Source organism: Urocampus carinirostris, chromosome 6 (assembly GCF_059441175.1).
Source record: "Urocampus carinirostris isolate Australia breed hairy pipefish chromosome 6, RoL_Ucar_1.0, whole genome shotgun sequence".
Lineage (NCBI taxonomy): Eukaryota > Metazoa > Chordata > Actinopteri > Syngnathiformes > Syngnathidae > Urocampus > Urocampus carinirostris.
In genome coordinates this window covers 41,465,940-41,493,146 of record NC_142354.1, presented here as the reverse complement: position 1 = coordinate 41,493,146, position 27,207 = coordinate 41,465,940, and the positions used below count along the sequence as shown (strand labels likewise).

Sequence of the window (27,207 nt, the reverse complement as noted above, 5' to 3'; positions counted from 1 at the left end):
CGTCTAGTATGCAGACGATATTGGAAATGTGTGACCATAGTTGTGTGATTATTGATCAGTCGATACATTTTAGCGCCGTCCACAATTGAAGAACACCTAATCCTAACCCCCAAGGCGCTAAGTTTATAGAATGGTTGTTTACAATCAATATTGCAAAACGCACGATGCAAGGGAATCAAATCCGCATCGCGGCGAAGAGAGCGCTGGATCCTGTCTACTAGATCACTAGGGGATGCAAACGACAAGGAAAGGCATTTGTACTCGTTATAACACTATTTTTAGTCACAGTACAAGATATGTTTAAAAGAAAACAAAGTTATTAAAAGATAGATATACATTTTAATCATCCCCATAGGGAAATTTACATTTCTAGCAGTATCCTCATGCTAAAAAGAAAAAATATATTAAGAGCTATTCTATACAAAAATACCCAATATAACATGTAGAATTAAGAGCATTTAAATAATGTTACAAAAAATAGACACTGGGGTGTATCTTATAATTAATCCGGTGCGACCTATAGTGCGGAAAATATGGTAATCTTGTTTAATGAGGCATGTTTGTGAGAGAGACATTTTTTGAAAAGGCTTTGATTTAATTCGTACTAAGAAGAGCTTCTGTATCGGTCAAACCTTGAGGAAGTCGTAAAGATGCTTGAGGACGCCGATGCGGACTTCGTCCAGGTCTTTGAGGAAGCCGTTAAAGATGGGAACCAGATCGGCTGCCGTTAGTTGGTCGCCCAGGATGACTGCCAGTTCGTGGATGGAGAAGGCTAGCGTGCGCCGCACTTTCCACTACGAGAGAGGACGCAGGTGTACAAACTGGATGAGTTGCTTGGGCAAAATCCAGCAACATTTAGACCAAAACATGTGGGTTTTACAGAAAAACACAATTGTTCGAGAGAGAACCAACACGGTCTTAAAACGTTAAACTGAAATACACGTTTAATAATGATTAAGATGATAAAATGGATTGTATCTTGTTCTTAGTTTGGTACCTACCCACTTCACTTTTTAGTAGGGATTTTTGCAACCACCTTCGGCAGACCAATAAAAATACTGTTTGAGTAGTCAAATATCAATACCAGATACCGGAACCACTAGTACAGAATCTACCCCCTAGCTAGATCTGCTAGTCCACTAGAAGGCGGACAAGTACTGATTCCAAATAAAATGACCTAAGAAGTGGGCTGGGGTTGGATAAATAACTAGATATGGTATTATTTACAAAACATCCCATTCTTTTTAGCTACTGAGGCAGATTGCCAGTTAACCAAGTTGCTGCCATTTAGCTTTCACCGAAGCAAACTATGCATTTTATCATTGAATTTGTTGGCTCCAGAGACTTTCCATTTACTCTCACTGTCTATTTACAATGCAACTTGTTTAAGCAGAAAGCACATATATTTTGAATTTTACTCCCTCGACAGTCTTCTACATAATTACCATAAGGCTTGTTTTCCATTTACATGTAAAGTTTCTTGTCCAATTTATGACACGGCTTAGGGACAAAGCAAACTTCCCATTTAGTTATATGCCAAAAATGTAGTTAGTGCAGTACTTGTTAAAATTTAAAGAGATTTAGTCCAAGTCTATGGTGTGATCATTGGGAGAGGCAAAAAACATCCTTTCAATAATTTGATTTTCCGCATTTGCATTTCAACACAACCAGTTTTTTGGCCTTTTACCTGGACATCGGTGGCCAGCGTTTCGTAAGTGTCCTTGAGGCAGTGCCAATTCTGTCGGCCAAGGGTGAGCGCCACGCCCGGTAAGCTGAAGGCACAGTGCTTGGCTATCTCCGTATCAACTGTCTGAGCTCGCGCAGGGTCCGTCATGGATAGGTACTGATCCAGTAGCTGCTGGGGGATAACATTCTGAAAAGCAGGAAAAGAAGTTAGCAGATCTGAGAGCAGCACGTCTGGACCGCAGTAGCACTGACCTGGACTTTGGGCTTGTCTTCACACAATGAATCATCTCTGCTGTCCTCTTCCACACTTTCAATGAGTTCGGACACCTGAACATCAGATATTTAAAAAAAAACTTCGGGAAAAACAAAGATTTTTACATTTTGAAGCCGCATTTGAAGACCTCGTACCAGAATTGGTGAGCCAGGTGGAGACACTTCCGGATCCATCAAAGGTTCTGTCTGTGTCCCCTCATCTCCTTGCTCTTGGACTGGAGATGTTTCGGGGAAAGAGTGACTTTCTGTCGTTTGGGCCTCTTTTTCCTTACTCTCGTCAGCCTCAGACTGAACCTCTGGCGAATTACTCTCATCAAGAAGGGTGTCAACGTCGCTGTCAGCATGGCATTCTGCTAGTTGGCTTTCTGTGGGACTGTCATCCGACGGGCTGTCGAGCTGAGCAGCCTTCAGAGCCGCAGACAAGACCTGAACTTGAGCTAAGGAGGGGAGAACGGCAGGGCTAAGTCAGCATGATGACACAAAAACAATTTTTTCCCCTCTTATATATTGTAGGTCAAAACCCATTTATTGACTTGCTACATTGTATTGCTGTTAATGAGCCATTACTTTATTATATTATTTAAGGGACTAAAATAATTTCCCACAAGATTATAGAATATGTACAATTACCGTAAACCTAGATTTCAACCACACCAACATCAATTAAAACATTAATATTACAGCGCATAAAATATGTGATCATGCTACTGTTAAACCAGGGGTTGGGAACTTATGGGTCATGAGACATATCTGGTTATTTTCATGAGCACATCTGGCTAGGAGATGTAGGCTGTATCGTTCTTATTTTAGCAAATACAAAGGCGAAGCGACACAGACAAATGGCTAAATTGGGCGGATTTTCACCTATAGTTTACAGTCAAGGTGTTACTCCATCAGTCCCTGTTTTGGATGTACATCTTTATCAGGGTTCCTACAGCTTTAGGCAAGTTAAACTTAAGACTTTTTAGTGCCTTCTGATGTCAAATTCAAGACCACGTCAACATAAAAATCCCCCGATCGAAACAAACAAAACCAAACTATGTTACTATTTCTTGCACACAATATATTGTGCCTCATACACATTACCTGGCACAGCTTTTAACTACGGCAAAAATGTTCGCTGGACAGCCATTTCTCATTAAATTAACACTTTCCCATGGTCCAAAGTAAACCTCTATGTCCTAAGTTTCTATGTGTATTGTGGGTAGACCTAAGACATGCGTCTGCTCTGAAAGGCCCGACTGAAACCACATCACCGTTTTGATACTTTGTTATTGTGGTCAAGCCATGTACAAAAGTAAATTGGTGAATTATTAAGGAAAGACAACTGATAAATGTTACTAGATCTATTTAGTTCAAACAAATATAAATCATATTAATGTGTTCATATTTAATACTTTCGAATTTGGATTAAAGGCATTTTAATGTCAATTAAGGCCTTAGTTTTAGAATAAAAAATTGAATGACTTTACATGCTTTTCAAGGATCTGCGGGAACCCTGTATATGGAATCCTGCATATGGAAGTTCATTAAGCTAAGACCAGCCAAGCACCCAGAGCAGTTGGATTGGGTGAGCGGTAGGTTTTGGGTATAAATCAGTATCATTCTCGTTTGCAGTATTTTGTGACATTTATTTAAAAAAAAAAAAAAACCTTTAACGAAACGTTGTTTTGAAATCATTATTTATGACAAAATGAGCCCCAATGATCTTAAGTAACACAGGTTGGCATTATTATAGGTCCTTAATTTTATCAAATCATTTTGAGTGGAGGAGCAAGAAAGGCAGGCTGCTTTCTGCGCACGACGCAAGGCACTCTTTGTTGTCTCGCCCATGGTAGCTGCGCCGAACATAAGTACGATGACATCCTTGTTTGTAGTATTTTGTCACATTTTTACAAAAGAACTTTGCTTGCAACTTGTTTTGAAACCATTATTTAGGACACAAATGACGGTCAAAATGAGATTGAACAATGAGGTGGTAGCTGAGGGAGGGAGACAAATTTTAAGTGGTATACTATTGATACGGGACACATGCTCTGGCATTATTATTTCATAGATTTGATCTAATCATCAAATATCACAGAGTGAAATAGAATGTGCTGAAGAATTTTCTTTTGGAGAGTGGGTTTGGCGGGTTTGTTGAATTTTGTCTTAAGATATGTCATGTGGCTCTCCTAATTAAAAAAAAATCTGCATTTTTGCTTTTTGTGTCAAAAAGGTTACCGATCCCTGCTGTACACTCATCAATTAAAAACATGAATATATAAGAGCATATTATCATTGACATTTTTCTACTAGTAAACAAATGACTAAATTTAATAAAGGTGCCACCTTGTGCAGCCGCTCACCTTGGACATCAGGGTCATCCATGTGCGGCTGCAAACAGTCTAAGACCATTTGGATTTGGTCACTGGTACTCTTACCAGTATTGGCCTTCGACTCCGGAAGACCTCCAAAATCTCCTGCTTCTTTCTGCTCCTCATTTCTAACCTCTTTTTTCTCAATCATGTCCCCCATTTGACAGTTTAGTAGCTCTAGCTCACTGCTGATGTCTGGTAGAGGAGGCCTCCAAAAATGGAAAGAGTTAAAGTTCTCATCCGCCTGCGTGGTGTCTTTGACGTTCTTGGCATTGTTGCCGGCGTGTGCCAAAGTGCTGAACGGTTCTCCGTGGGCGAAAATGTGACCGTTGTCATCGTAGTTTATCTCCTCGGCAGCCAGCACGTGTTCCGGCGATGGCGTGGCACGGCCATCTTGGTTGGGAGGCGTGTGAGCGATGGTTCGTTCTGTGCGCCGGGCACCAATGTCACCGCAGTTAAGGGAGTTCAAGGAGCAGTCGCTAGAAATACAAACATGCTGATGCTGACTTTCAGTTTATAGGACAGATTCAAGTAGCAGCTTGCAAAGAATATAATCCCATTTTTTGTTAATGTTTGTAATTATGTTTACATACAACCTTACTTTTAAAAGCTGTGTAACAATTTCTTGGAGACGTTTCTAAATTACTGTCAGCGAAGAAATTCCCAATTTAATTTGATGATTCTATTTGTAGAATTGCATGTACATAGCCAAGGGACAAACTGCATGATTGAGATAGAAAAGTATTGAAAAAAACTACTGCAGGAAAAAAATATAGTAACACATCTCACGAGACCCATTAGAAATGTTTGTGTGTTTACAACCACGAACCTTAGTAGATAAATACACATTAGACCTAGTTCATAAATAATTATCTTAATGTTCCAGAATGCTGACAGGTTACATTTGATACAGCGACAATAAGTATAGGCCAATATAAGATTTGAACATACGTGTGTTTACAAGTTGTGGATATATGTGGTTTGCTAGAAGCATTGACTTACACTATTTATGGAGGAATACAGCTATGGCATTTTCACTGTAGGGACAGAATATAAAAAGGAAATATCCCAGAGAAATCAACTAATACCCGAGGCTTATTTAGAGGGTAAGCGTGCATTACTTATGTCTCTAATACAAATCCACAGCTCTTTGTGGCACCAACTAAGAAAATAAACATCCTGGATGAAGAAATTGCACATCTGCTGCAATGCGCATAAAAGGTCAGTGGAATGGGTTTACATGTACAAGTAACAAAAAAAGACTAACCCAAAAGTTTAAATCTGCCTTTTTGCATTTAGACTAAGAGCATAATCAGACCACAATGCACGTTTATATGACTTGACATAACTAGAATACCTACAATAAATTGGATTATTGTCTGCAGGAACACATACACAGCGTCACTGCAAAGTGGCCAGTGGCCGTGTGTCTCAGTTTATATATTCGCAGCTTATCTCCCTTCTTCTCTACTCAAGTGCACTGGCCATGCAGGAAAGATAATTGGAAGCAATTAGCTTTCAAGAAGTTGCCTGCTCTGTACTTGACTCTGAAAGGAGCAAATATTTTTAAATTTGCTCTGTTAAAAAGCATGTGCTTATTCATTAGCGAGGGCAGAAAATATTCACTGCAATTGAAACTGCAGCTTTTAAACACCAAAACGGTTACTGGCCCATGCCGTATGATGAAACTGTGAGATGTATAACATTGTGAGTAGAACACAACACACTTTAAAGGCAATAAGGACACACAACGCAGTTTGGTTCTCATGAGTTTTGAGGTTTAGTGGGGCAAAATGTGTGTACACGTGTATTTTGGTTACCTATCTGACGTGCACCTCGACACATCAAGCAGTCCACCATCCTCTCTAAAATGGAGGCCCGCACTGGTTGGGTTGGCAAATGTGGAGATAAAACGGCCCAGGGACTGGAAAGCTGCCTGTCGCACCTAGGTGGAAAAGTTTTAAAAACATTTTGTTCAATATTTTGCGCTAATGCACGTTTATAGTAAGAAAAATTGGGTGAAATTTCTAAAATGCAATCTATTCTATTACATGAGGTGTATAAGGTTTTTTTAATAGTGAGAAGGAATTATCTATGCAACTTGATACACAAGGAAATAATTTGGGTAAAAATGGCAACACAAAAAAATTAAACACAAAACTTAAAGTAATTGAGCACTGGCGTGAACAGAATTGTATGGTAGTATGGTGAGAGTGCTAATCTTACCCAGCGGGACTGGTCGCTGATGAGGCTGATGAAGAGTGGAGATAATTTTGCACGACGCACCTCAGGTGATGTGGAATTGGAAACCATCATGAAGCACTCAGCACAAGCTTTCCTGATGCCCCACAGGCTGTCAGAGCATAAGTCGAAGAACTTGGGAATCTGCATTAGAAGTAATTGAGCCAACCTCAGATTTCTTAAACAGACATTTTTAAATCCTGAGTCAGAGTTTTTGCTTTGAAGTATTGATTGTAAGCAGTACATTTGATCATGCACATTGAGTGATTTTAAAACCCTAGTTTGAAACCCTAGGGTGATGTTTAAAACCCTAATTTGAAGTGGACAGGACCAAGGCAAGCTTTGCCTTTTCCCTGTCAGCCCTTTTTTTCTTTGTTTCGGATGGACAGAGAAAAAAAAAGCCAATCAATTAACTAAAAAAATATAGTATTTTCGTTTAACTCATAATCGTGTGCTGCACGTAATTTGGTTTAAGTAATGTTAACATTTGTAAGTTTATAAAAAATTAAGAGAATATAAATGTAAAAATAGAGAATATCGCCATAATATTTATTTTGTTGCTAAGTTACTGGTGAATGAAAACAGGAGCAACAATCAATTCAGTGGAATTGCCTACATAGGGTTTAGCAAAGAATGACAATGATGTCTGTGTGCCAGTGCAAGCAGGCGGGAGCACCTCTACTAAAATGTAAACAAGATAGAAATGTAAAATTTAATATAAAAGTAAGGCAACAATAACATATTATACGTGTTTTCTTTTTTAGCTTTGTGACCCGTAAAATGTTCTCTGACTGATCATTTTGGGCCACTACCAACCAGCTGAAAGTCTCATGATAAGACCTCATTTCCCATCAAGTGATGACATCCCTACTTAATAGTCTTGTCATAGGACCAGCAATGGCTGGAACGCTCAAATTCAGCGCTATTAAAAACCTTTATGATGGTAAGTTCAAATGTTTTTATTTAATAATATACATTTAAGCTCAAAAAATATAAACTTTGATGTGTTACACTTACTAAAGTATGAATACACTGTACAACCTTTTATATCGAGTAAAATTAAAGAGCAGATTTATTGAATGAACCTAAATTTAAACTTATAAAATATTTAATAAGCAAATATAGGAGACACTGTGGGTTCAAAAAATGTGAGATCCTTCTGTCATCAAAACGCCACATTTGGAAAAATAAAAAAGATTTTTAAAAAATGTATCGAAGCCAGAAAAAAAAAAAAAATCACTCACCTTAATTTTAATTCCTACCCAATTAATCGACTTCTCAAAAAATGTGAAAAGCCTATCTTTGAAATTGTTTGAGTTTGTGAGAAAAAAATTCGATACGTAGGTATTTACTTCTTTTGAAAATACACTTTGCATGCACTTATCTGAGATGAACACAATCTGAAGAGTAAAATTAGTGAGAAAATTGTCTAATAAGCTTTCTTACCAGTAGTTTTTCTGTGGCTTCCTGACCCACAATTGAACAAAACTCTCCAAAATTGGCTGCACAAACCTAAGGTAAGAGTGGTAGGAAAGAAAAATTAGCATTTGCACTCTTCAGTCTGGGAATTAACATTCCACAGAAAAGATGCTTAAGATTTGTGTGCCCAGCTGATTTGCAAAACGTAATAAAGTCGGACTTTTACCAAACAGTTGTACACCATTGCTGCATAACATCAACTTAAAGTAAAAATTTAAAAAGCAAAGCTTGTTTACCTTGCGCACTTGAAAGAGTCTGGCGTCACTGCACAAGTCACAAAATCGTGGCAGTAAAAGATGCTCCACCGTGTCTTTGCTGAGCATGGTTACCACTTTACACATAATCTAAAAGGAGAGGCAAAGGCACACTTCCAATCACACTTTCTCAGCAGACACAGTAGACGCATATTATTTCAGCTTGTATAGAAAACAACTTGCAAAAGTCACACTGCAGGGTTAAATCAGAAAGGTGTCTTAAAGCAACTTTTCCAACCATTATTACAGTTATTGGAATGTTAATTGACAGATTGTTGGCTCTGGTCAGTCTTGGAGATAAAAAACAAAATACGTAATAATCTTGAGCGTCCTCAAACAGAGCGTGAAATGGTTTTTAAATCACATTACTTACAGCAACTGCCTCAATTTTGTAATCATCATCGCTGCTAGGTTCTGTGAGGTCAAGCAGAACCGGACAAACTTTAGTTTCCATGTCAGTCTTTGAAATGAGGCCCTGTTCCAGAAGCACCAGCAGTGCCGCCTGGCTGGTTTTCCGCACCTGACCAATATAACAAGGAAATCCATTTGAAATCAATTCCTAAAATATAAGTTTATTTACACTTGAGGAAGAGAAAAGAGCTTAAATTCCTACCTGGTTGTTGGGATCGGTTAGATACCGGACTACGATAGGAACTAAGTATCTGGAAAAAGCAGCAGGAAAGTTTGGCCTACTCTCGTGCAAGAACATAGCGATGTTTGGGACCTGCTCCATTAGCTCAGCTCGCACTGTAGGCTCTGACAAGACACACGCAACCGCATTGACAAATGAGAGACTCACTTCAGACTCCCAAGAACAAATGCCGCTATTAATTGAAACCAAGTACATTACGATAGGAAAATGGAATCTACCTCCATCTTCTGACATTCTGGCGACTGTCTCCATAACACTGATGAAATCATTTTCATTATCGCTGAACTCACGAAGGACATCGAGTAGCCCGCGAGCCACAATTTGCCTAAAAAGCAACAGGAGCATTGGGTTAGCTAGCATGCAAAGAAACGGGTGTGGTGTGCAGGCAGCGTTAACACTACCAGCAACTGTGTGCGTGCACACAAATTGCAAAATCAAATAGTCAAGCATTGAAAAGCTGGTTCAGAACAACCAAAAGTGTATCCAGAACAAAAAGGCATTGTGTAAGTGCGCTTTGTGTTTTCTGACCAGCAGCACATGAAAAGAATAAATAAATGGTGGCGATTGGTACACCAGTAAACCTGTGTTCCTACCGGAACAACACTTTATATTGGCAGCCTTGTGTCAATTTTCATACGTTTGTGTGTAGCTCGTACAGGTATGTGATGAGCACTTGCCCTGGAATGCAGAAATTCACCTGACTTAGGTGTCAACAAATGGAGACGCCGTGAGAATCTTGAATAACAAAACGTTGCACTACTTCTACTTAGTAATTATTGAGAATTTACATCTATTAAGAGCGATTTGTCCACACAATAAGTTGTATTTACTTTGAACGCTAACTAAAAGCCATTTCAGTACCAACCACATTGCAATCAATTTGTGAAACCCATTACAGTAGGACTCAACTGTGAGTTACCATCTAGAAAAAATAAATATCTTAATTAAATGAACACGCTAAAGCTTTGCTCAAATTTCAGTCATTAAAAATTGTTCTGGCAGAGTTGAAGACTAAATGTACTGTCTAGCAATAAATAGACAAGAAAGACAACTGTGTTCTAATTTGACACGGAAAATTAACCTGACAGGCACTCATGAATGCGACTTTTTAATCACACTTCCTGCCAAGAGCACCAATTTGGTCTGCACGCTTGCAGTCTGACACATCTGAGGTGACAAAACCTCAAAGTGTATTTTAGAATAAATGCTTAGGAATATTAACTATATATTAACTATTTATGTAATTGTATCCACACATGATTGCCTTTTCAGCAGAATTCCTCCTACTGCTTTAATAACTTTGTAGGGATTTCCTCCCCACACAACACTCAGTAAAGCTGTTAAACCCCTTCTGCACTAATTATTTTATGTCCAAATTTAAGTAAAAATAAACACACTTTAATCAATCCAAACAAATCTAAAGTATTTCCAAAAAACAGCAGTGTGTACTGTGAAGTGTATTGCAACTCCAACAGAGAACACGTGCAAACCCATACATGCATTACCATATATATATATATATATATATATATACACACACACACACACAAGAGTGCCGGTCAGGGGGACAAATTAATTGTAAGTTGCCTAATCTTTGGGGAAGGCAGATATGTGCAGCACTTAAGGTTTTGTGGTTTGCTGGTCAACAAGCGTTTGCAATGTCACATGGAATAAAAATCATGAGGTATCCAGACATTTTTTTGTACTCACACAATACCACATTTGACTGCATTAGGATACCTTCTTATCAGAGTATTGTAGAGATTGTGCAAAAGTTGGTATGGCGGAGAACAATGCAATGCAATGAAGTCAAATGATAAGCAAAGCTGCATTACGTTTTGTAGGCCATCATCAGTAGTACAGTAATAAGGTTGAGGACAATACTTTGTTTTATTGAGGTATTAGCAGATGCCCCAAAGTATGTTCCCCCCAACTCACCTGTTAAAAACATTTTCACTGAAGGCATACTTCTCTAGCCTTCCAAGTGGCGTCAAGTTGTCCTGGCCTGCGTCAAGGAATGCTGTGATGCGGATGCTATCACATTCTGGACCGTAGTCATCAAATCCGACTGCATGATGGAAACAAAAGTTTTTTTTGTGCCAGTAAACAATATTTTACTGTCAGTTTCGGTTATGGTCCAAGTATATTTCATCTTGTTTTACAGTTCCGTATTGCCAACAAATGTCTGGAGTGTTGTTTGCAATGGCTTAGTGTAAATGTAAAATGTATGGAGAACAACTGTCCAAAACAGGTACTTGGTACGATTATGTTTAAAAATCAGTCCATTATGAATCAATAGTAATTTATTCATTAAAATGATAAAGGGGAGGATAAAAATGATAACATTTTGGGGGGTAAGTTTGATTTTTGTGAAATAGTAAGCCAAGCATATATATATATATATATATGATTATTTGGGCTAAAAGAGAGGTACTACATGTAGGGTGTGTTATCTTTTTCCTTATGGTGATATTATTTTATTTTTCTTATAGCAAGTACTTACAATCATCCAGCTCTTCATGGCTATCTTCAAAATATAAAGATAGACCTGCAAAGATGGAAGTGTGAATGGGTGAAATCAGTGGTCATCAACACTTGATGCATCACGCAAAAAAGGACTTGTAAGTCCATCCATCACATGAATGATTTGGGGACAAAGTGTCTCTAAGAGAGAGGAAGCGGTCATCCCAAAGCTTCGCTTAGTGAATACTAATGAAATTGCCAGTGCACTAGAAAAAAAAGAGGTTGAAAATTTCCAAACTAAATAGCATTTCGAAAATGTCCAAACTCTAAGAGAAAAGGTCTTCGAATAGTTTCACGAGTGCCTAAACAGTGGGTTTACAGTCTGAGTGTAAGATTTACCTTTCACTTATTATTACTTATAAAATTGACAATTGACATTTGAATAATCATCAAGCTATTTAGAAACTTTTTTAGATTACGAATTAGTCAAATCCTCAGAAATTTTGCTTCTCAAAAATTGTATTAAAATATTTGCTTTATCAATTTCATCATGGTAGAGATTTAATTAGGATTATATTAAAATATAAAATTTGGCTTATTTTAGTCCAAAGGTGTTTTGGTCAAAGCTGGGTTAATTTCACTTTTATTTTACTTTTTAAATACAGTCTAAAACCCAATCTAAACCCCCTAAAAGGTGAAGGAAAAAAATAAAGAGTTTATTAGTACTTGAGGAATAAACTGACTGAGGCCGAGATTGTGACTAAGCTTGGAGGAGATGGCGGCAGAGAGTAGCAAAATTTGAAGTTGTGGACACTACCTTTAATAATAATTCCCGATATTGTGGGTGTTTCTTTTCTAAATTATTAACAGTTTTAGTGAGAACTAAAATTTTCAGGTGGATGCTTTATAATCAATTTGATTTACCATTATAAAAATAATATGAAATAAAAAAAAAAAGGATTTCTCACCTGTGTGTTGGAGGTCAACCAAACATGGTCTTAACATACGAGTAAAATAAAAATACATACGTCTGTGTGAGCTATAGGGCTTGGAATGTTAGTCACATTTCTCGATGGCCTCTAATTCTGCCTAATTAACTGGTTTAAAATAACACTGTCAGCGAGTCTCATGTGATCATGACAGATGTCGGCAAAGCCTGCTGAAATATTCATTTGGTGTTGGGCTATCGAAATCGCAAACCAACTTTGCAACTGCAAATGATTAGACTACTTTCAAAGAGCTTTTGAAAGACACTATACGTTCATCCAATTAACCAATAACTGATTTTCTAAATTGGTGTAGGCCAGAAGATTTAGGCACATGCTCCATTTACAGTCGCATATTCTGAAGAATCACAAAAAGAATTTCAACAATGGCTTAAATTACCATGTCCTCGAATGCAGTACACTTCTTGATAGAGGTCTCCAGATACAATAATGATACTCGCAAGCCCAAAAGAATATATTTTTCATCAAATTTCATCCACAATCTCCAATATTGGAACTTGGGTTAAAGCAGTTCATTCCAAAAGATAAAATCTTCTATGCACCATATTGTGGATTAAAACAAAATGACCAAAACAACGTTAGTCTGCAGGAATTTGCATTTTGTGTTGGGTTTGGATGATTTGAATATAAAACAAGTAGGACCAAAAATAAGGATATTAACAACAACCTGAATATACAGTAATTAACAGATCGGAATCAGATCTAAACTGTGTTGAGCCCAATTTGAATTTAACAAAAATACAAAAAACTACATGCACAATTTCTGCTAATAGTCGAAAAATATCTATGGCTCAATACTTGGGGTGACAATATGAATCATCGGAAATGAAAAAGTTGTATCGGGACACATATAACTCATGTGTCCAATAAAAACAATTCTTGCCCGTTTTTAATTAATAAATCTGCATTTATACAGCGCTTTTCAAGTGAATGACTTCCCAAAGCGCTTTACAGTGTGCTTCACATTTCCCAATAGCGGCCTTGTATTGTAGCCATGTAAGACGCTAACCTGCTTATTGGGGGTATTAGGGGTTCAGTGTTTTACCCAAGGACACTTCGACATGTAACACGGACAAGCCGGGATTCGAACTGGGATCCTTTGATCCCAAGACGAGCGCTCTACCTCCTGAGCTACTGCCGCCCCACTGGCACAATAAAGGCAAAATTTGGGTGCATTATATTATTGTATACACTTTTTCAATAACATGACCACATCGGATAAAATTATTATAAAGATGATCGTCAAGGAGACAGTGTGTATTATTTGACCACTAGATGTCGCTGTGTTGTATTGTGCAACTGAAAACGAGTGCTTAAAAGCACAAGGAAGAATCCAAACTACGGAGACCAGAAGTCACCAAAATGCAAATTTTCTACTCTTTTTTTTTTTGTTTGCCCAGCCTTTCACAAGGCTTTTCCGGGTACCTATAGCAGCAAAATAACAGTTATGTCAGCTCCCACTAGGTGAAGCTCATGTTATGTAAACTACATGCACATTTTTAGACCTACAAATAGTAAAAAAAAAAATCAAGTCAGACTTATTTGTACAGCCCTTAATCACCAAAACCTTCTTATGCTGCAGAGACCACCATGACAACATCTCCTGATCTGAAACCTACATGAGGGCAAGGAAAAACTCAAAACCTCAGCTTTAAGAAAATGAAGAAACCTTGAGAAGGGGCCACATGAGGTAATCTCCCTTGTAGGATGACCAGGCTGCAATGGATGTTGCAAGGGCATCAAGAGACAATACACAGTCAACATCGACATTTAATATAGGCAATAATGCACACGAGGATGATATAATTCTATTAATATATATTATTTTTTAAGGATTATTCTTTACCACTACTAGCTAAATAATACACACTGTCCCTTTAGGTATATTTGAAGGAAATGTATGTAGATGTTTACCAACAAAACAAAAGTCTGATCACATCACGCCAATTTTGGCTAACCTGTATTGGCTCCCTGTTAGCCTAAGATGTGATTTCAAGCTTCTCTTAGTATTATACAAAATCATACATGGACTTGCTCCCTCATATCTTTCAGATCTGATTTCCCCCTATGTTCCGGTCCGAAGCCTTCGTTCTGAAAGCGCCGGTCTACTGGTGATCCGAAGAGCCAAGAAGTGTTCCGCAGGTTCGAGAGCGTTCTCCATCTGGGCCCCGGTGCTGTAGAATGCTCTTCCCCCTGAGATTCGAGCTGCAACCTCAGTGGAAATGTTTAAATCTAGGCTTAAAACACACTTCTACTCTATAGCATATGAATAACCTATACTTTTTCTGGACAATATCTCTGTATTATTTGTAATTGCAACATCCTTTGCAGTCCGGTAATCCTGAAAGGGGGATACCACATGCGCGGTCCCTTCTCAAAGTTTCTTTATTTTCCTCATGTTGAGGTTTTTGAGTTTTTCCTTGCCCTCATGTTGGTTCCAGATCAGGGGATGGTGTAATAATCGTCTGAAACAATAGTCTGTGCAATAACCAGTGCAGCCCTTTGAGACTCTTTGTGATTAAGGGCTATACAAATAAAAAATGACTTGACTTGACTCAAAGAAAAATAATTCTAGAGTTTTTTTAATGTAATTTTGACAAATATGGCTCAATTTTTGATGAAATAAAAGATCTAGTACATGCCCAGAACTGTTCACCTAATCCCAATGTTTACAGCTGGAGATCGCGCGGATGTGCTCCGAAAAGAAAAACAACTTCAGTACAACAATGTGGAACATTAAATGCAGGGAATTCTATGGTTAAGTTGTGACACTCGGGTGATTCGTTTGTTAAACCCAGAAAAATGATGTTGTAAAATTAGAAAATATTCACAAAATTGTTTTCGCTTTAGGCATATTAGTGCATTTAGGCAGCTTGTGACATTAGCATTGAGGCTAACGGGAGCTAGGTCATCACGCATGGGTCTGCTATAACAAAAACATAGATGGTAAATAAGATTTATTCACAAAGGCGAACTATTCTGTGTTGTTTTACGGGATACCGGCGGGTAAAAAGTAGAAGTGAAGACACATGCCTCCATTAAGTAAGACATTTCGACATCCCCGGTTAGCTTTTGTTAGCCCACTAGCTAACACTGTAGCTAAGTTCGCCAACACCACTCGGTTAAACCCTCTCGCACAGCAGCGTTTCCCCTTCTAGACGACAGATACAAGGAACCGGAATCTGGCTATCTCGGGCATAAAACTGCAACATTAAAAAGCAAAACACACACCAAAATAGGAGTTTCTCACTGGCCCTTACCTGCCATGTTGAGTTTCGCCTCGGCTATGCGGGCTACCGTTGTCCCGTGTGGGCTGTCACCAGGCGCTGAGCTGTCACTCAAAAAAGGCGAAAGCACTTCCTGGATGTACTTCCTGGGCACGATCGATGTCGATCGTTTCAATACAGATAAAGTGAATCAGCTTGGGAGCAAAGTCGACATAACTTGTGACTGAATAAGAGTTTGTATTGTTTTTTTTTTGTTCGGGGAGGAAAGTAGACCGGGAGGGTGAAAAAAAAGAGAAGCCCAAGTCACGTGACAGCGCGCTGTAGTTCCAAGATGGAGACTTTAGTGTGATGAGCCACTTTCGCCTCTTCTGCTTTTCACGATTATGATCAAACCACGGCAAACAAGGACGTCGCAATGGACATTCACTAACTTTTTCATTTGGAATGTTTCCACTCGGATAAAGTAAACAGGAGCCACCTTTGTATATTCGCTCCAAAAGTTAGATGAAAGGAAGTGTGAGGTGGGGGAAAAACTCAAGTGCCAATGAATAACAAATCAATGCAAACCAGAAAGCAGTCATGGCGTTGAGAGAGTTAAAAGTTTGTCTTCTGGGGGTAAGTCAGCAGCTATTTGTATTGCATTAATCTTGTATTCGTTGTGTACACGATGTTTCATCATTATATCGCTTTGATAGATTATGTAAGTCGAATTACTGGTGATAAATAAGGACACATATGAACAATGCAGACGTCACAAACTCGGAAAAATCGGCTGATTAATATTTATGATGTGTGGCTATACTTCCCTTGAAACAAAGTTTACATTCTTTCCAATCTTCTTAATATCTCCATACCGGTCAATCTCGGCCATTGCTCCCCTTATTCAGCGACATTAAACCGTACAAACACAACGCAGCACTCATTTAGAATAGAATAGAATAGAATACATATACCTTTATTGTCATTGTTACAAAATGGGTTAACATATTGTGACAACGAAATTGGGCACGACACTCCAGTTTCACACATTTACGGTGAGGTAAAAAAAAACAAGAAGATAAGGGAACAGAGAAGATAAGGTTATAAAACAAGGAGGATAAGGTTAGAGTTATAATTTACACAAGAAATGTCGGCATGTAGGATGTTACATACAATTTGGTATCGTAAGGGTTTGTGCAATATGCATTTGGCGCAAAAATAGTCATCATAGTGCAAAAAATAGTCATCATAGAGCAAAAAAAAATAGTCAACATTGTGCAAGGTAAGCAGTAAACAGTGCAGTCAACATGTGCATGAAACATAGACATGAGTACCATTTACTAACATCAAGACATGCTAGAATAAAAACAAAGATGATTTGTGTAAACGAGTTGATTTATTTATAAAATAAACCACACAAACAATACTTACAGCATCTTTCTAATTGCTTTCCCCAGATCCTGTAAATTTAGTGTTGCTTATCATATGTAGCTGTGCAGGATCTCTGAAACCCATTCTGTTCTACAGATGATTTAACTCTGCCACATTAACTGTTTTTTAAAATCATTTTTTAAAATGTTCTTTGGCGTACACAATTTCAAATGGTGTAAAAAACGTAAAATATGTGGGGAAAACGTATACATTGTCAGGCATGGATTATATTTGTGAAATAATTAAAGCATCTATTTACATTTTTAAATGCAGATAAGCAGGGTACACATAGTGGTGTAAACTTGGGTAAATTGAAGCACTGTTTCAACTCCTTTGTTAAAATAACAACTTTTATTGCTGTCAATTAAATAACATGTTTAATTGACAATAACCGCGCAACTAATAATAATTTGAAAAAAAAAACCTCATTTCCCTCCTCAGTGTCTAAAAATAACAAAACGTAGTAATGAGAGGAAATTGCAACAACTGGACAGAGCAACTCCGGGCTAATTCCAATTTAACAGAACAGTCCTTCAAAAAGAACTTCCTTCTGATGCTAAATGTACTGAAGAGCGCAAATAAAAAATAAAAAAACAAAACATGATCTCTAGGCTTGTTTTTTCTGCTTTTTCTTTTTTTTCTGTTGCTCTAAACCAACAAATTCGAACGTTAATCATTGAACACTAGAACACACAATACATCTGTCATCAATAATCTTGGAGTCAATTGCATGCACTAAATAGTCTGTGCCCTTGAACGTGTACTAACTTTGACTAAGAATATATTGCAAGAATAGTACAAAGTGTGGCCGCTGCAGGTTTAATCCACCTCATGGGACCTTAGGATCGCAAAGACTTTAAGATCTCATTGTTTTAAGTGTTGTTTGGTCATATGCAGTACAGTAAAAAAGTAGCATGTTTATTTTGTCATAGCAAAGGAATGAGTGGAATTGTATATTCACATTGCTTTCATCCATGTGACTTAGCTGTTATTTTATTTACAGTACCATTTATTGGTGAATTAAAAAGATCCAAATTCTTCTGAATATAAATATATTCGTCACACTCATCAAGTAAAATGGACTCCTTATCTTAGCGATAACTGTTAAGATACTTCAAATGAATAAAATACATACTCACCAACAGTTACTATTACAAAAATATGAATTGAAACAATGAAGTCTGACTCAAATGCCTAACTTGACAAAAAATGTTTTCCATTGCTTTTAAAAAACAAAAGATAACTGCTTGTGCATTCCACTATTTCTATCACCATCCTTTGATGTTGATCAGAGGACACTATGTCAAAGTCAAAAGGCCGCAGTGACCTAAAATGGTAAATGGTCTGCATTTATATAGTGCTTTTCTGGTAAATGGTAAATGGTCTGCATTTATATAGCGCTTTTCATGTCAATGAAGACTTCCCAACGCGCTTTACAATGTGCTTCACACTTACCCATTCACACACACACACTCACACACCAATAGGGAGTCAGCCATGCAAGGCGCCTACCTGCCCTATTGTTAAAAAGATTGGACAGTGGTTCCTGAACCAGTTGAGAACTACTGGCTTATGCATCTGAGTAATTTAGTTTATCAAATTGATAATCAACAAATGGGGGAGTGTTATATGCTTGGCATTGTCCTGTCAGTCTAAATTTAACCAAGTTAAACTTGTTTTGTATCACTGTGTCATGCACAACCTCAGCATGCATACACTTGTGTACCCATTTCTTCTTTGTCTCAAAGCAGGTTATTTTTTGCAACATGGCCTCAATGACATATGATTGTGAATGAACAATAACTTGAGGATATGACGATAGTTAAGGTATTGGATTGAATAATTACAGGGCAATTAATCAAATGTATTAGATTAGAATAGAAGAAGAAGAATAGAATTTACTTTTATTGTCATTCTTTGTAACAATGCACACAGAACGAAATGTCGATACACCTGACCCGTACAGTTAAACTGTAGCGAGCCGATGCAGCCGCAGCCAAACAGGGCGCAGCCATTTTAGTCATTAGATGACCAAACCGCCCAATTCCAACCCTTAATGCTGAGCGCCAAGCAGGGAGGCAATGAGTACCAATTTTGTAAGTCTTAGGTATGACTCGGCCGAGGCTTGAACCAGCGACCTCCCAGTCTCAGAGCGGGCGCCCTACCATCTAGGCTACCGAGCTGGTTTGATTAGTTCACCAATTCAAAAAATCGACAATTTGAAAAATGTCTAAAATGTGAAATAGAGGGTAGGACCGGTGCTGGAACCCATCTCAGCCATCTCCGAGCAGTGGGCAGGGGACACCCTGAAATGGTTGCCAGCCATTTGTAGGGCACACATCTCACTCGCTCATTCACACCTAGGGACCATTTGAACTGGCCAATTAACCTGACATGCATGTTTTTGGAATTTTTGAGAGAACTAAATTGCCTGGAGGAAACCCATGCAAGCACGGGGAAAACATGGGTTGGAACTTAAGCTTTTTAATTTAGAATAATTAAAACCGGTGCTGATTATTAAACATGAGTTGCTTACTAATAAGTTATGGTATTTAAGCAAATGAAGCCCAAGCTGCGAGTTGGTAATTTGCTGTAAAGCTGATGGTAAAATCACTTTTTGTTGTCAGACTATCTTTCAAGGGATGATTTTTTTTCTGAGTGAAACTTTTAAAAAGTACTTGTCTGTTTATTTGGGTTTATTCATTAGAATTCTGATGCCTTAACCAAAATCAATCAAACCCAATCTAGTCAATTTTGCCAGGTCTGGATTTGTTACCGATCTCGTGGATTGAATCCTGCCATCTTGAATGAATTGATATTTGTGAAAATTGCACTTTTTATGTATCTCTGCAGGATACTGGTGTCGGTAAATCAAGTATTGTGTGGAGATTTGTGGAGGACAGCTTTGATCCAAACATCAACCCAACTATTGGGTAAGTTCTGCATTCCAAATAGATAAGTAGGATGGAATTTTGGTTAGTCATGCCAGTGGTCACACTTTTTAGCACATCATTTTTTTTATCGGTGTCTCCAACAATCTTTACAGGTAAAGTTTAATATATTGTTCCGTCTCCATATCAGATTCAGATTTACTTTATTGTAATTCGTGTACACGTGTATGCAGAACGAAATGTCGATACATCTGACCCGCACAGTTTCTTTGAGCGTCAGCCGGGATAGATAAGATTAACCATGTCTTTGTCAGAATTTTAGCGCAGCAGTTCGTCATCTCGCGGTTCGATGCCACTTCCAGTTGTTTAATGGTCCAGTTTATTGTCCAGAGAGCGAACGTTGAAGAGGAAAATGGATGGGAGAGACGTTTTGCAGGGTTTAGCCTTTAGCCTAGCTGTTAGCCCGGCCCGACATGTTCAGTTTATAACTGATTATTTTTTATTAATTTGTTCTGCAGATTTTTGCGTACATCTCAGAAATTGGTTGTCACTTTAAGAGTGACAGTACACTCAAACCTGTCAGAACTTATTTCTTTTTCCTGAGCAGTGATTGGCGCAATCCAAATGAATCGTTTTAAGACTAATGACAGACGTATGACCTTGGTTAAAGGATTGTTTAAATTCTATTAGTTTTGAAAAATCAACCAAGTACTCATTCTTTTTCTCAATATAAAATGTTTGTAAATTTGGTTTCTTTTCACAATTGTGTCTCACATGTTGCAATATTTTTGAAAGGCCCTGTGTATAAATGGTCCTACGTTGCAAAAATGTACTTAATCCGGGTGGTTATGGACCTGATTAACGGCAAAAAGCGAGGGAATTCTGTATCTGTAAAAAAACTAGGAATTCACCAAAATCAGAAGTGTTGGTCCAAAACCATAAAACGCTCGGCAGAAGAAGAAAATAATTTAAATACATATTTTGAGGTGTTAAATATGTACAATATAAAACGATAAACAACCGTCATATTACTAGATGCTGACTTTTTTCATAAAATAAAAAAGGGCATTTAAGTGCTTAAAAATCCTGTAGTTGTTGTGAATCAGCTGTGCCCCCTCATTTGGCGCCAACTGCCGCCGGTTCTGATTGGCTCCATATCAGTATTTGAACCCAGTCCTGTCTGTCCCCTTTTGTCAGTCCGTCTGCGAACCTCAGTGAATTCTAGGCAAGCCTTTTTCGACCCTGACTCCCACCTGTCCCGTTTTTGCTCCCGACTGTCTTCGGCTACGACCTGTTTTTCTCCTGACCGCGTCTGTTCTCCCGTCCTGACTTCTTTCTTTTTGTCCCCTGACTACGTCTACTCTCCTGTTCTGGCTTACGACTCGTTTCCGACCCCGACTTCCTCTCCCAGTCCCAGCTACCAACTAGTTTTCCGCCCCTGACACCGCCATCGCTCGCACTTCCGTGTTCGGATCACAATCCGAGTACGAGAGCGACTTGCTTCCCGCACCCAGCGAACACCAGATCGTGGGCGCAGCCCTTCCTCTCTCTTTCAATAAAACGTCACGCAAAGTGGGACCGGTTTCCGTTCTGGTCTTGACAGTAGTAGTTGCCTGTTTTTTAGTTTTTGTTTTTTCATTAATCCAAAAAGAACCAACTTTTTCTCTTTGACAAAGGAACAAATTCATGGTAACTGCACCTATGAGTACCAGCTCAGTAGCCTAGATGGTAGGGCGCCCGCTTTGAGACTGGGAGGTCGCTGGTTCGCGCCTCGGCCGAGTCATACCTAAGACTTATAACATTGGTAAAATGGCGGCGCCCTCTGTTGGCTGCGGCTGCATCGGCTCGCTACAACGGGTCAGGTGTATCGACATTTCGTTCTGTGTACATTGTTACAAAGAATGACAATACAAAGGAAATTATTATTATTAATTATCATTATACATTCTCTATTACACTTGCCTCATTTGCAGTCCCTTCTCAAGGTTTCCTCATTTACCTCATCCTGAGGTTTTCAAGTTTTTCCTTTCCCTCATGTTGGTTTGAGATTAGGGGATGGTGCATAGTAGTTTGCAATAGTCTGTGGTTTGTGCAGCCCATTAAGGCTCCTTGTGATTAAGGGCTATACAAATTAAAATGACTTAAATTGACTTGTCAGAAGAAGTAAAAGTGTTGACGTATCGATAATGCAAGCTCACTCTACAGAGTTAGGTAGCTGGTTACAAGGAAAATTAAAGAGCTTGTACTTGCCACTGTGCACTGCCACTCACTGTCTCTTTTAAGTACCTTTTTGGGGGGCATTTTAGCTTTAAATGGACAGGAGAGTGAATAGTGACACAAAAATGGGTGTGGAAGGGAATTTACGATGGATCACTGCTGAAAAACTATGGTTGTCGGACTCTGACAACACCTCTATAGGCACTGACTGTTATTATATTTATGAACATGACTGGTCGTGATTTTCTTCACATTTCTGCACTGATTGGCTACCATCTTGTGAATAATTTGTGTTGGGATGCTCAATCACAGTGTTACGTTTTTAGATGTGTGTTTTGTTTGTTTTTCTGTGTTTCCCCAGGGCATCTTTTATGACTAAGACAGTGCAATACCAGAACGAACTGCACAAGTTTCTCATCTGGGACACAGCAGGGCAGGAGCGGGTTAGTATCTTTTACCTGCAGTCTACTCTTATATTTTTTGTTAGTTAAATACATTTTCATGTTTACTAGTCTACACTTACCAGATTACAGACTACTCATAGATTCAGGACATGCCTGTTCAAATGCCATTTCTTGTCTTGCATGTAAACTTTCTTTTTTTACTTTCTAGCAGAACGAACTATTTAGAACAAGCGATAGAACAATATTTTTTTCGCAGGGCCAATACAGATGATCAGTGGTTAAGGAGGAGGATAGCTGATATTTAAGGCCAGTTGTAGTACATGTCAAATTAATGCATCTATTATTGCAACTATTGTATGATATAAAACCCACCAAATTTTAATGCCAAAACGGATTATATGTTTATCAAACAGCTGTTTATTTTTTTATTTTATTTTTTTCCCCAATTTTGCAACATGTAGTTTATTTTTTTAGGACCGGATTGGATCATAACTAATTGATTTTGGCTGTCGCCTGGGCCTTAATGTGAATCATTAAGTCGAGGAGAATCTGCACTGCATCTGTCTATTTTTCTAAGTGTACTTATATTTTGCCGTCATTTCACAGTTCCGAGCTCTGGCACCAATGTACTACAGAGGCTCTGCAGCGGCTATCATTGTTTATGATATAACAAAAGAGGTATCGTTTGCATCTTCTTCTTATTACCAAGGTTTATACTCGTACATTGCAACTCAGTTATTTAGTTATTAGTCAAATTTTGATTATTCCCCCACATTTTTTGCCCCCACTTTTTATTGATAAGTTTAAAATACTCCGTAGAATTTTGAAGACTGGATAGAATTAGAATAGAAATGAAATATCCTTTCTTGGAATTGTAGCACCAAGATACAATGTTGTACAATACATATTATAAACATTAAAAATAATAAAAAAGATTATACATTTTTACTACTACCTGTATATAAAGATTATAAAAATGAAAGTTGACAACATATTGAACTTGTGAGTTAAAAGTGGTGATAATAATAGCGTCCACTATGCAAAACTATCTGCATAATCATTAGCTGCACTGCTTATCCTCAGTAGGGTCACGGGGGTGCTGGAGCCCATCCCAGCAATCATCGGGCAGTGGGCAGGGGACACCCTGAACTGGTTGCCAGCCAATCGCAGGGCACACAGGGACAGACAACTCGCTCGCTCATTCACACCTAGGGACAATTTGGACCGGCCAATTCACCTGAAATGCATGTCTTTGGAATTTGGGAGGAAACCGGAGAGCCCGGAGGAAACCCACGCAAGCACGGGGAGAACATACAAACTCTGCACAGGAAGTCCGGTAGCTGGATTTGAACCCACACAGGAGGTTCCCAAGACCTCAGAACTGTGCCGCACACGTGCTAACCACTGCCCCGCCGTGCTGCCCACTTATTTAATATACCTAAGCAAAACTATCTGCAACTGCTATGCCAGATCAGTTTTCACAGATTATTTTCCTGGAAAAGCCTCTTGTTAGTACTAATAGTTTAAATTACCAAAATAATCTACTAGTGAAACAAAAATGTATTTTATGCTGTGGGGTGCTGTAAGTATAACCATGTTTCTTTTGTTTGCCATTAGGAGTCCTTCCAAACATTGAAGAACTGGGTAAAGGAGCTTCGTCAGCATGGCCCACCAAATATTGTGGTGGCCATCACCGGCAACAAATGTGATCTGTCCGATGCCAGGTGAGCACATTTGCCGGTCACCCAGTGTGTTTGACCAAACAGAATAAAAATTTATTAAAATAGGTTGAATTCATAAAAGGCACAACCCTTAATCTTACATTTTGGATCAATTGGAGACTGTGTTAATCCGCTATTGGCCACCTAACATTACTTTTATTTCTTTTGCTGGAAAAGGACATAGCCTCCTTACTTTGATCCTTACATCTCAGGAACCACAATTTTGAAAACCAGGTAGTTGGAAAGGGAAATAAAAATGATTTTAAATTAATCAGTTATCAAGACATTAGTTAAAATGTTAAAATTACCAACTGCCCTATACCGTATATCTATTTCTGCCGGTGGTCCAAGGGATATTTTTTTAGTGTGTCCAACCATAAAGTTATTAAATTAAGGAGGTGACACTGACAGAGATTTCCCCTGTTTTTTTTTCTTTTTTTATATAAATCTTGTTCTATAATGCTTTTGATTCACATTTTCTGGTTTATCTGTGCTCTTCAAAATAATAAGTAAATGCTAGGTATTATGGTGGTCATGTATTAGATTTACTATATCCTAGTCATTAAGAAAGTTGTACTGTATATTCTAAATAATGCTTTTTCCTAATATTTAAATGGTAAATGGTCTGCATTTATATAGCGCTTTTCAAGTCAATGAAGACCTCCCAAAGTGCTTAACAATGTGCCTCACACACCAATAGGGAGTCAGCCATGTCTGCAGGGTTTACTGAATATTTCTTGGTCATAGGTGTAATTGTTATAAATATATTTGCTTATTCATCCTCACATCCCTTTCATTGCATTGTTCTCTTTAAATCTTTATTACGTGTTTATCCTGGAGTCCCATGTCTAATCTTGTTGCAAACAATGTTCACAATGTTTTTAGCAATGAGAATAAAGAAGTTTCTAATTTGAATTGGCGCATCTGTGTGTGACTGGTTTTGAAACAACCATTTTGACATGCATTGGTTGCAGGGAAGTCTTGGAGAAGGACGCCAAGGACTACGCTGACTCCATTCATGCCATTTTTGTCGAAACCAGTGCCAAGAATGCTGTTAACATCAATGAGGTCTTTATAGAGATAAGTGAGTGTTCCTTAAAACTTGCAGTGAACAAAAGAATGGCAAATAATTAAGTGGATAATAAACATGCAAGCGGATTATCTTAAATCTACATTTGCAGCAACACTCAATCGTTTAAAATATCTTAGAAATTAAACTAGTGACAATTTTTCTTTTTGTTAAGATTCAGAATGCATTTTATGTTTCCTTTAATATGATATCTTCTTGATCTGCAGGGGTAAAATGGGCTAAAATTGTATCGGATCATTTCCCTTTACTCAACTCCACACAACTAAAGTCACCCATTGTCAAACCTTCAATGTCTCCAATCAATTTAATAAATTCAATGTGTGTCCCTCCACACAGGTAAACGCATCCCAGTTGTCGATGGGGCCGGTGGTACGTCAGGAAAAGGTTTCAAACTAGGGCGGCAGGAGTCAGAGTCTCGCGGGGCATGCTGCTGATGACGGCGGTGACTTGTGACGTTTTCTGAATCACATTCTTCCTATGCACTTACGTCACCACAAACATGACGGCTAAAATGCGGATTTTATGGATTCTCGGAAGTGAAGGACGAAAACGTTTCATTACCGGGCTTTTGTCAAGTGTCTGACATATCCTACCTTTAAGGCATATTAGAATGACTATTTTTGATAGCTTAAATTATTATTTTTAATAATTATTTTGCAACTTTATGAAATCCACATTTTTACCATCTGTGCAATCCAAAGTGTTGTCATGTTGGTTCCGATTAAAAAAAAGTGTGTCAACTGCATATACACAATTAGATCAAAGATATGAGACAGACAGTGATTGATGAATGGACTTTTGAATGAATCTGTTATTTTTCTGGGAAAAAAAGTAATCATTTATGAAGTCCATTCTAAATTTAAAATATTGGTATACTGTATGCCCATTTGTTTGATCTTTTTCTTTAACTTATTTTTCGGAACAGCAAAAGTAATTTGAACAATACATTGAGATCTCTTGGATATCTTGGCACCTGTGGAATCTTTCTGTGGAGTAACTTAAGACATCCAACCTTACGCTAACACATTTATCCATTCATTATCTGCCCTGCTTATCTTCAGTAGGGTCGCGGGGTGCTGGAGCCCATCCCAACTATCTTCGGGCAGTGGTTGCCAGCCAGTCCCAGGGCACATAGGGACAGACAATTTGCTCGCTCATTCACATCTAGGGACAATTGGACCGGCCAATTAACCTAACGTGTTTTTGGAATGTGGGAGGAAACCGGAGTGCCTGGGGGAAACCCACGCAAGTACTTGGAGAACATGCAAACTCCACACAGGAGGTTCGATCTCATGACCTCAGAACTGTAGCGCACACGCGCTGACCATTGCACCGCTGTGCTGACCCTACCCTCGCACATTGATGGGTTATTTTGTATTTGCTGTAGGTTGCATGCAGTCTAAACATATTTACTACTTTTATAATATGGCACAGTGTAACTTTCAAAGCAAACGCAATGCATGTTGTGGGAAATAACGATCTGCAAATTATTAAGATCAAATTGCTGACCATCACAATAAATTGATATTCTTTCCTGTGAGTTTTATAATATTACAGTTTTAACATTCAGAACTTTTAACTTTTGAACATGGTAACTACTTGAATTAAAATGACAAAATGTAACTCTGTTCCCCTTGGAAGGGCATGACACATGTGTTATTGACATTAAAAATGTCTTTTTTTATTTTTGATAACTAGATTTTTTTTACCTCTTGAAGCTTCCCTGGATCCCTTAATACATGTATTTATAATTGCATTCAACCAAAAGGATTTCCTAAAATCGATTTGTTGTGTGATTCACCACAGTCTTTTGATTACCCTTAAATTTATGTTTT

General features: G+C 38.3%; 2 protein-coding genes across 2 annotated transcripts in view; one reads left to right on the top strand and one right to left on the bottom strand.

Moving 5' to 3' along the window:
- ppp4r1l (protein phosphatase 4, regulatory subunit 1-like) overlaps window positions 1-15,850 on the bottom strand; it is a 20,416-nt gene extending 4,566 nt beyond the window's left edge. Inside the window, exons 1-15 of the mRNA XM_088339020.1 lie at window positions 15,673-15,850; window positions 11,446-11,490; window positions 10,881-11,010; window positions 9,161-9,267; window positions 8,904-9,046; window positions 8,664-8,810; window positions 8,273-8,380; window positions 8,004-8,069; window positions 6,543-6,701; window positions 6,137-6,261; window positions 4,308-4,795; window positions 2,095-2,396; window positions 1,939-2,013; window positions 1,688-1,873; window positions 633-794 (exon numbers count right to left, since the gene is read on the bottom strand). Coding sequence (XP_088195146.1) covers window positions 633-794; window positions 1,688-1,873; window positions 1,939-2,013; window positions 2,095-2,396; window positions 4,308-4,795; window positions 6,137-6,261; window positions 6,543-6,701; window positions 8,004-8,069; window positions 8,273-8,380; window positions 8,664-8,810; window positions 8,904-9,046; window positions 9,161-9,267; window positions 10,881-11,010; window positions 11,446-11,490; window positions 15,673-15,679 — 2,250 coding nt within the window. The 5' untranslated portion in view covers window positions 15,680-15,850. The remainder of the gene's footprint in view (window positions 1-632; window positions 795-1,687; window positions 1,874-1,938; window positions 2,014-2,094; window positions 2,397-4,307; window positions 4,796-6,136; window positions 6,262-6,542; window positions 6,702-8,003; window positions 8,070-8,272; window positions 8,381-8,663; window positions 8,811-8,903; window positions 9,047-9,160; window positions 9,268-10,880; window positions 11,011-11,445; window positions 11,491-15,672) is intronic.
- Window positions 15,777-27,207, top strand: rab22a (RAB22A, member RAS oncogene family). The gene is made up of 7 exons (XM_088339021.1): window positions 15,777-16,254; window positions 19,903-19,982; window positions 22,519-22,600; window positions 23,168-23,239; window positions 24,179-24,285; window positions 25,257-25,366; window positions 25,709-27,207. Exons 1-7 carry the CDS (start codon window positions 16,219-16,221, stop codon window positions 25,804-25,806), a joined length of 585 nt encoding a protein of 194 aa, XP_088195147.1. The 5' UTR covers window positions 15,777-16,218; the 3' UTR covers window positions 25,807-27,207.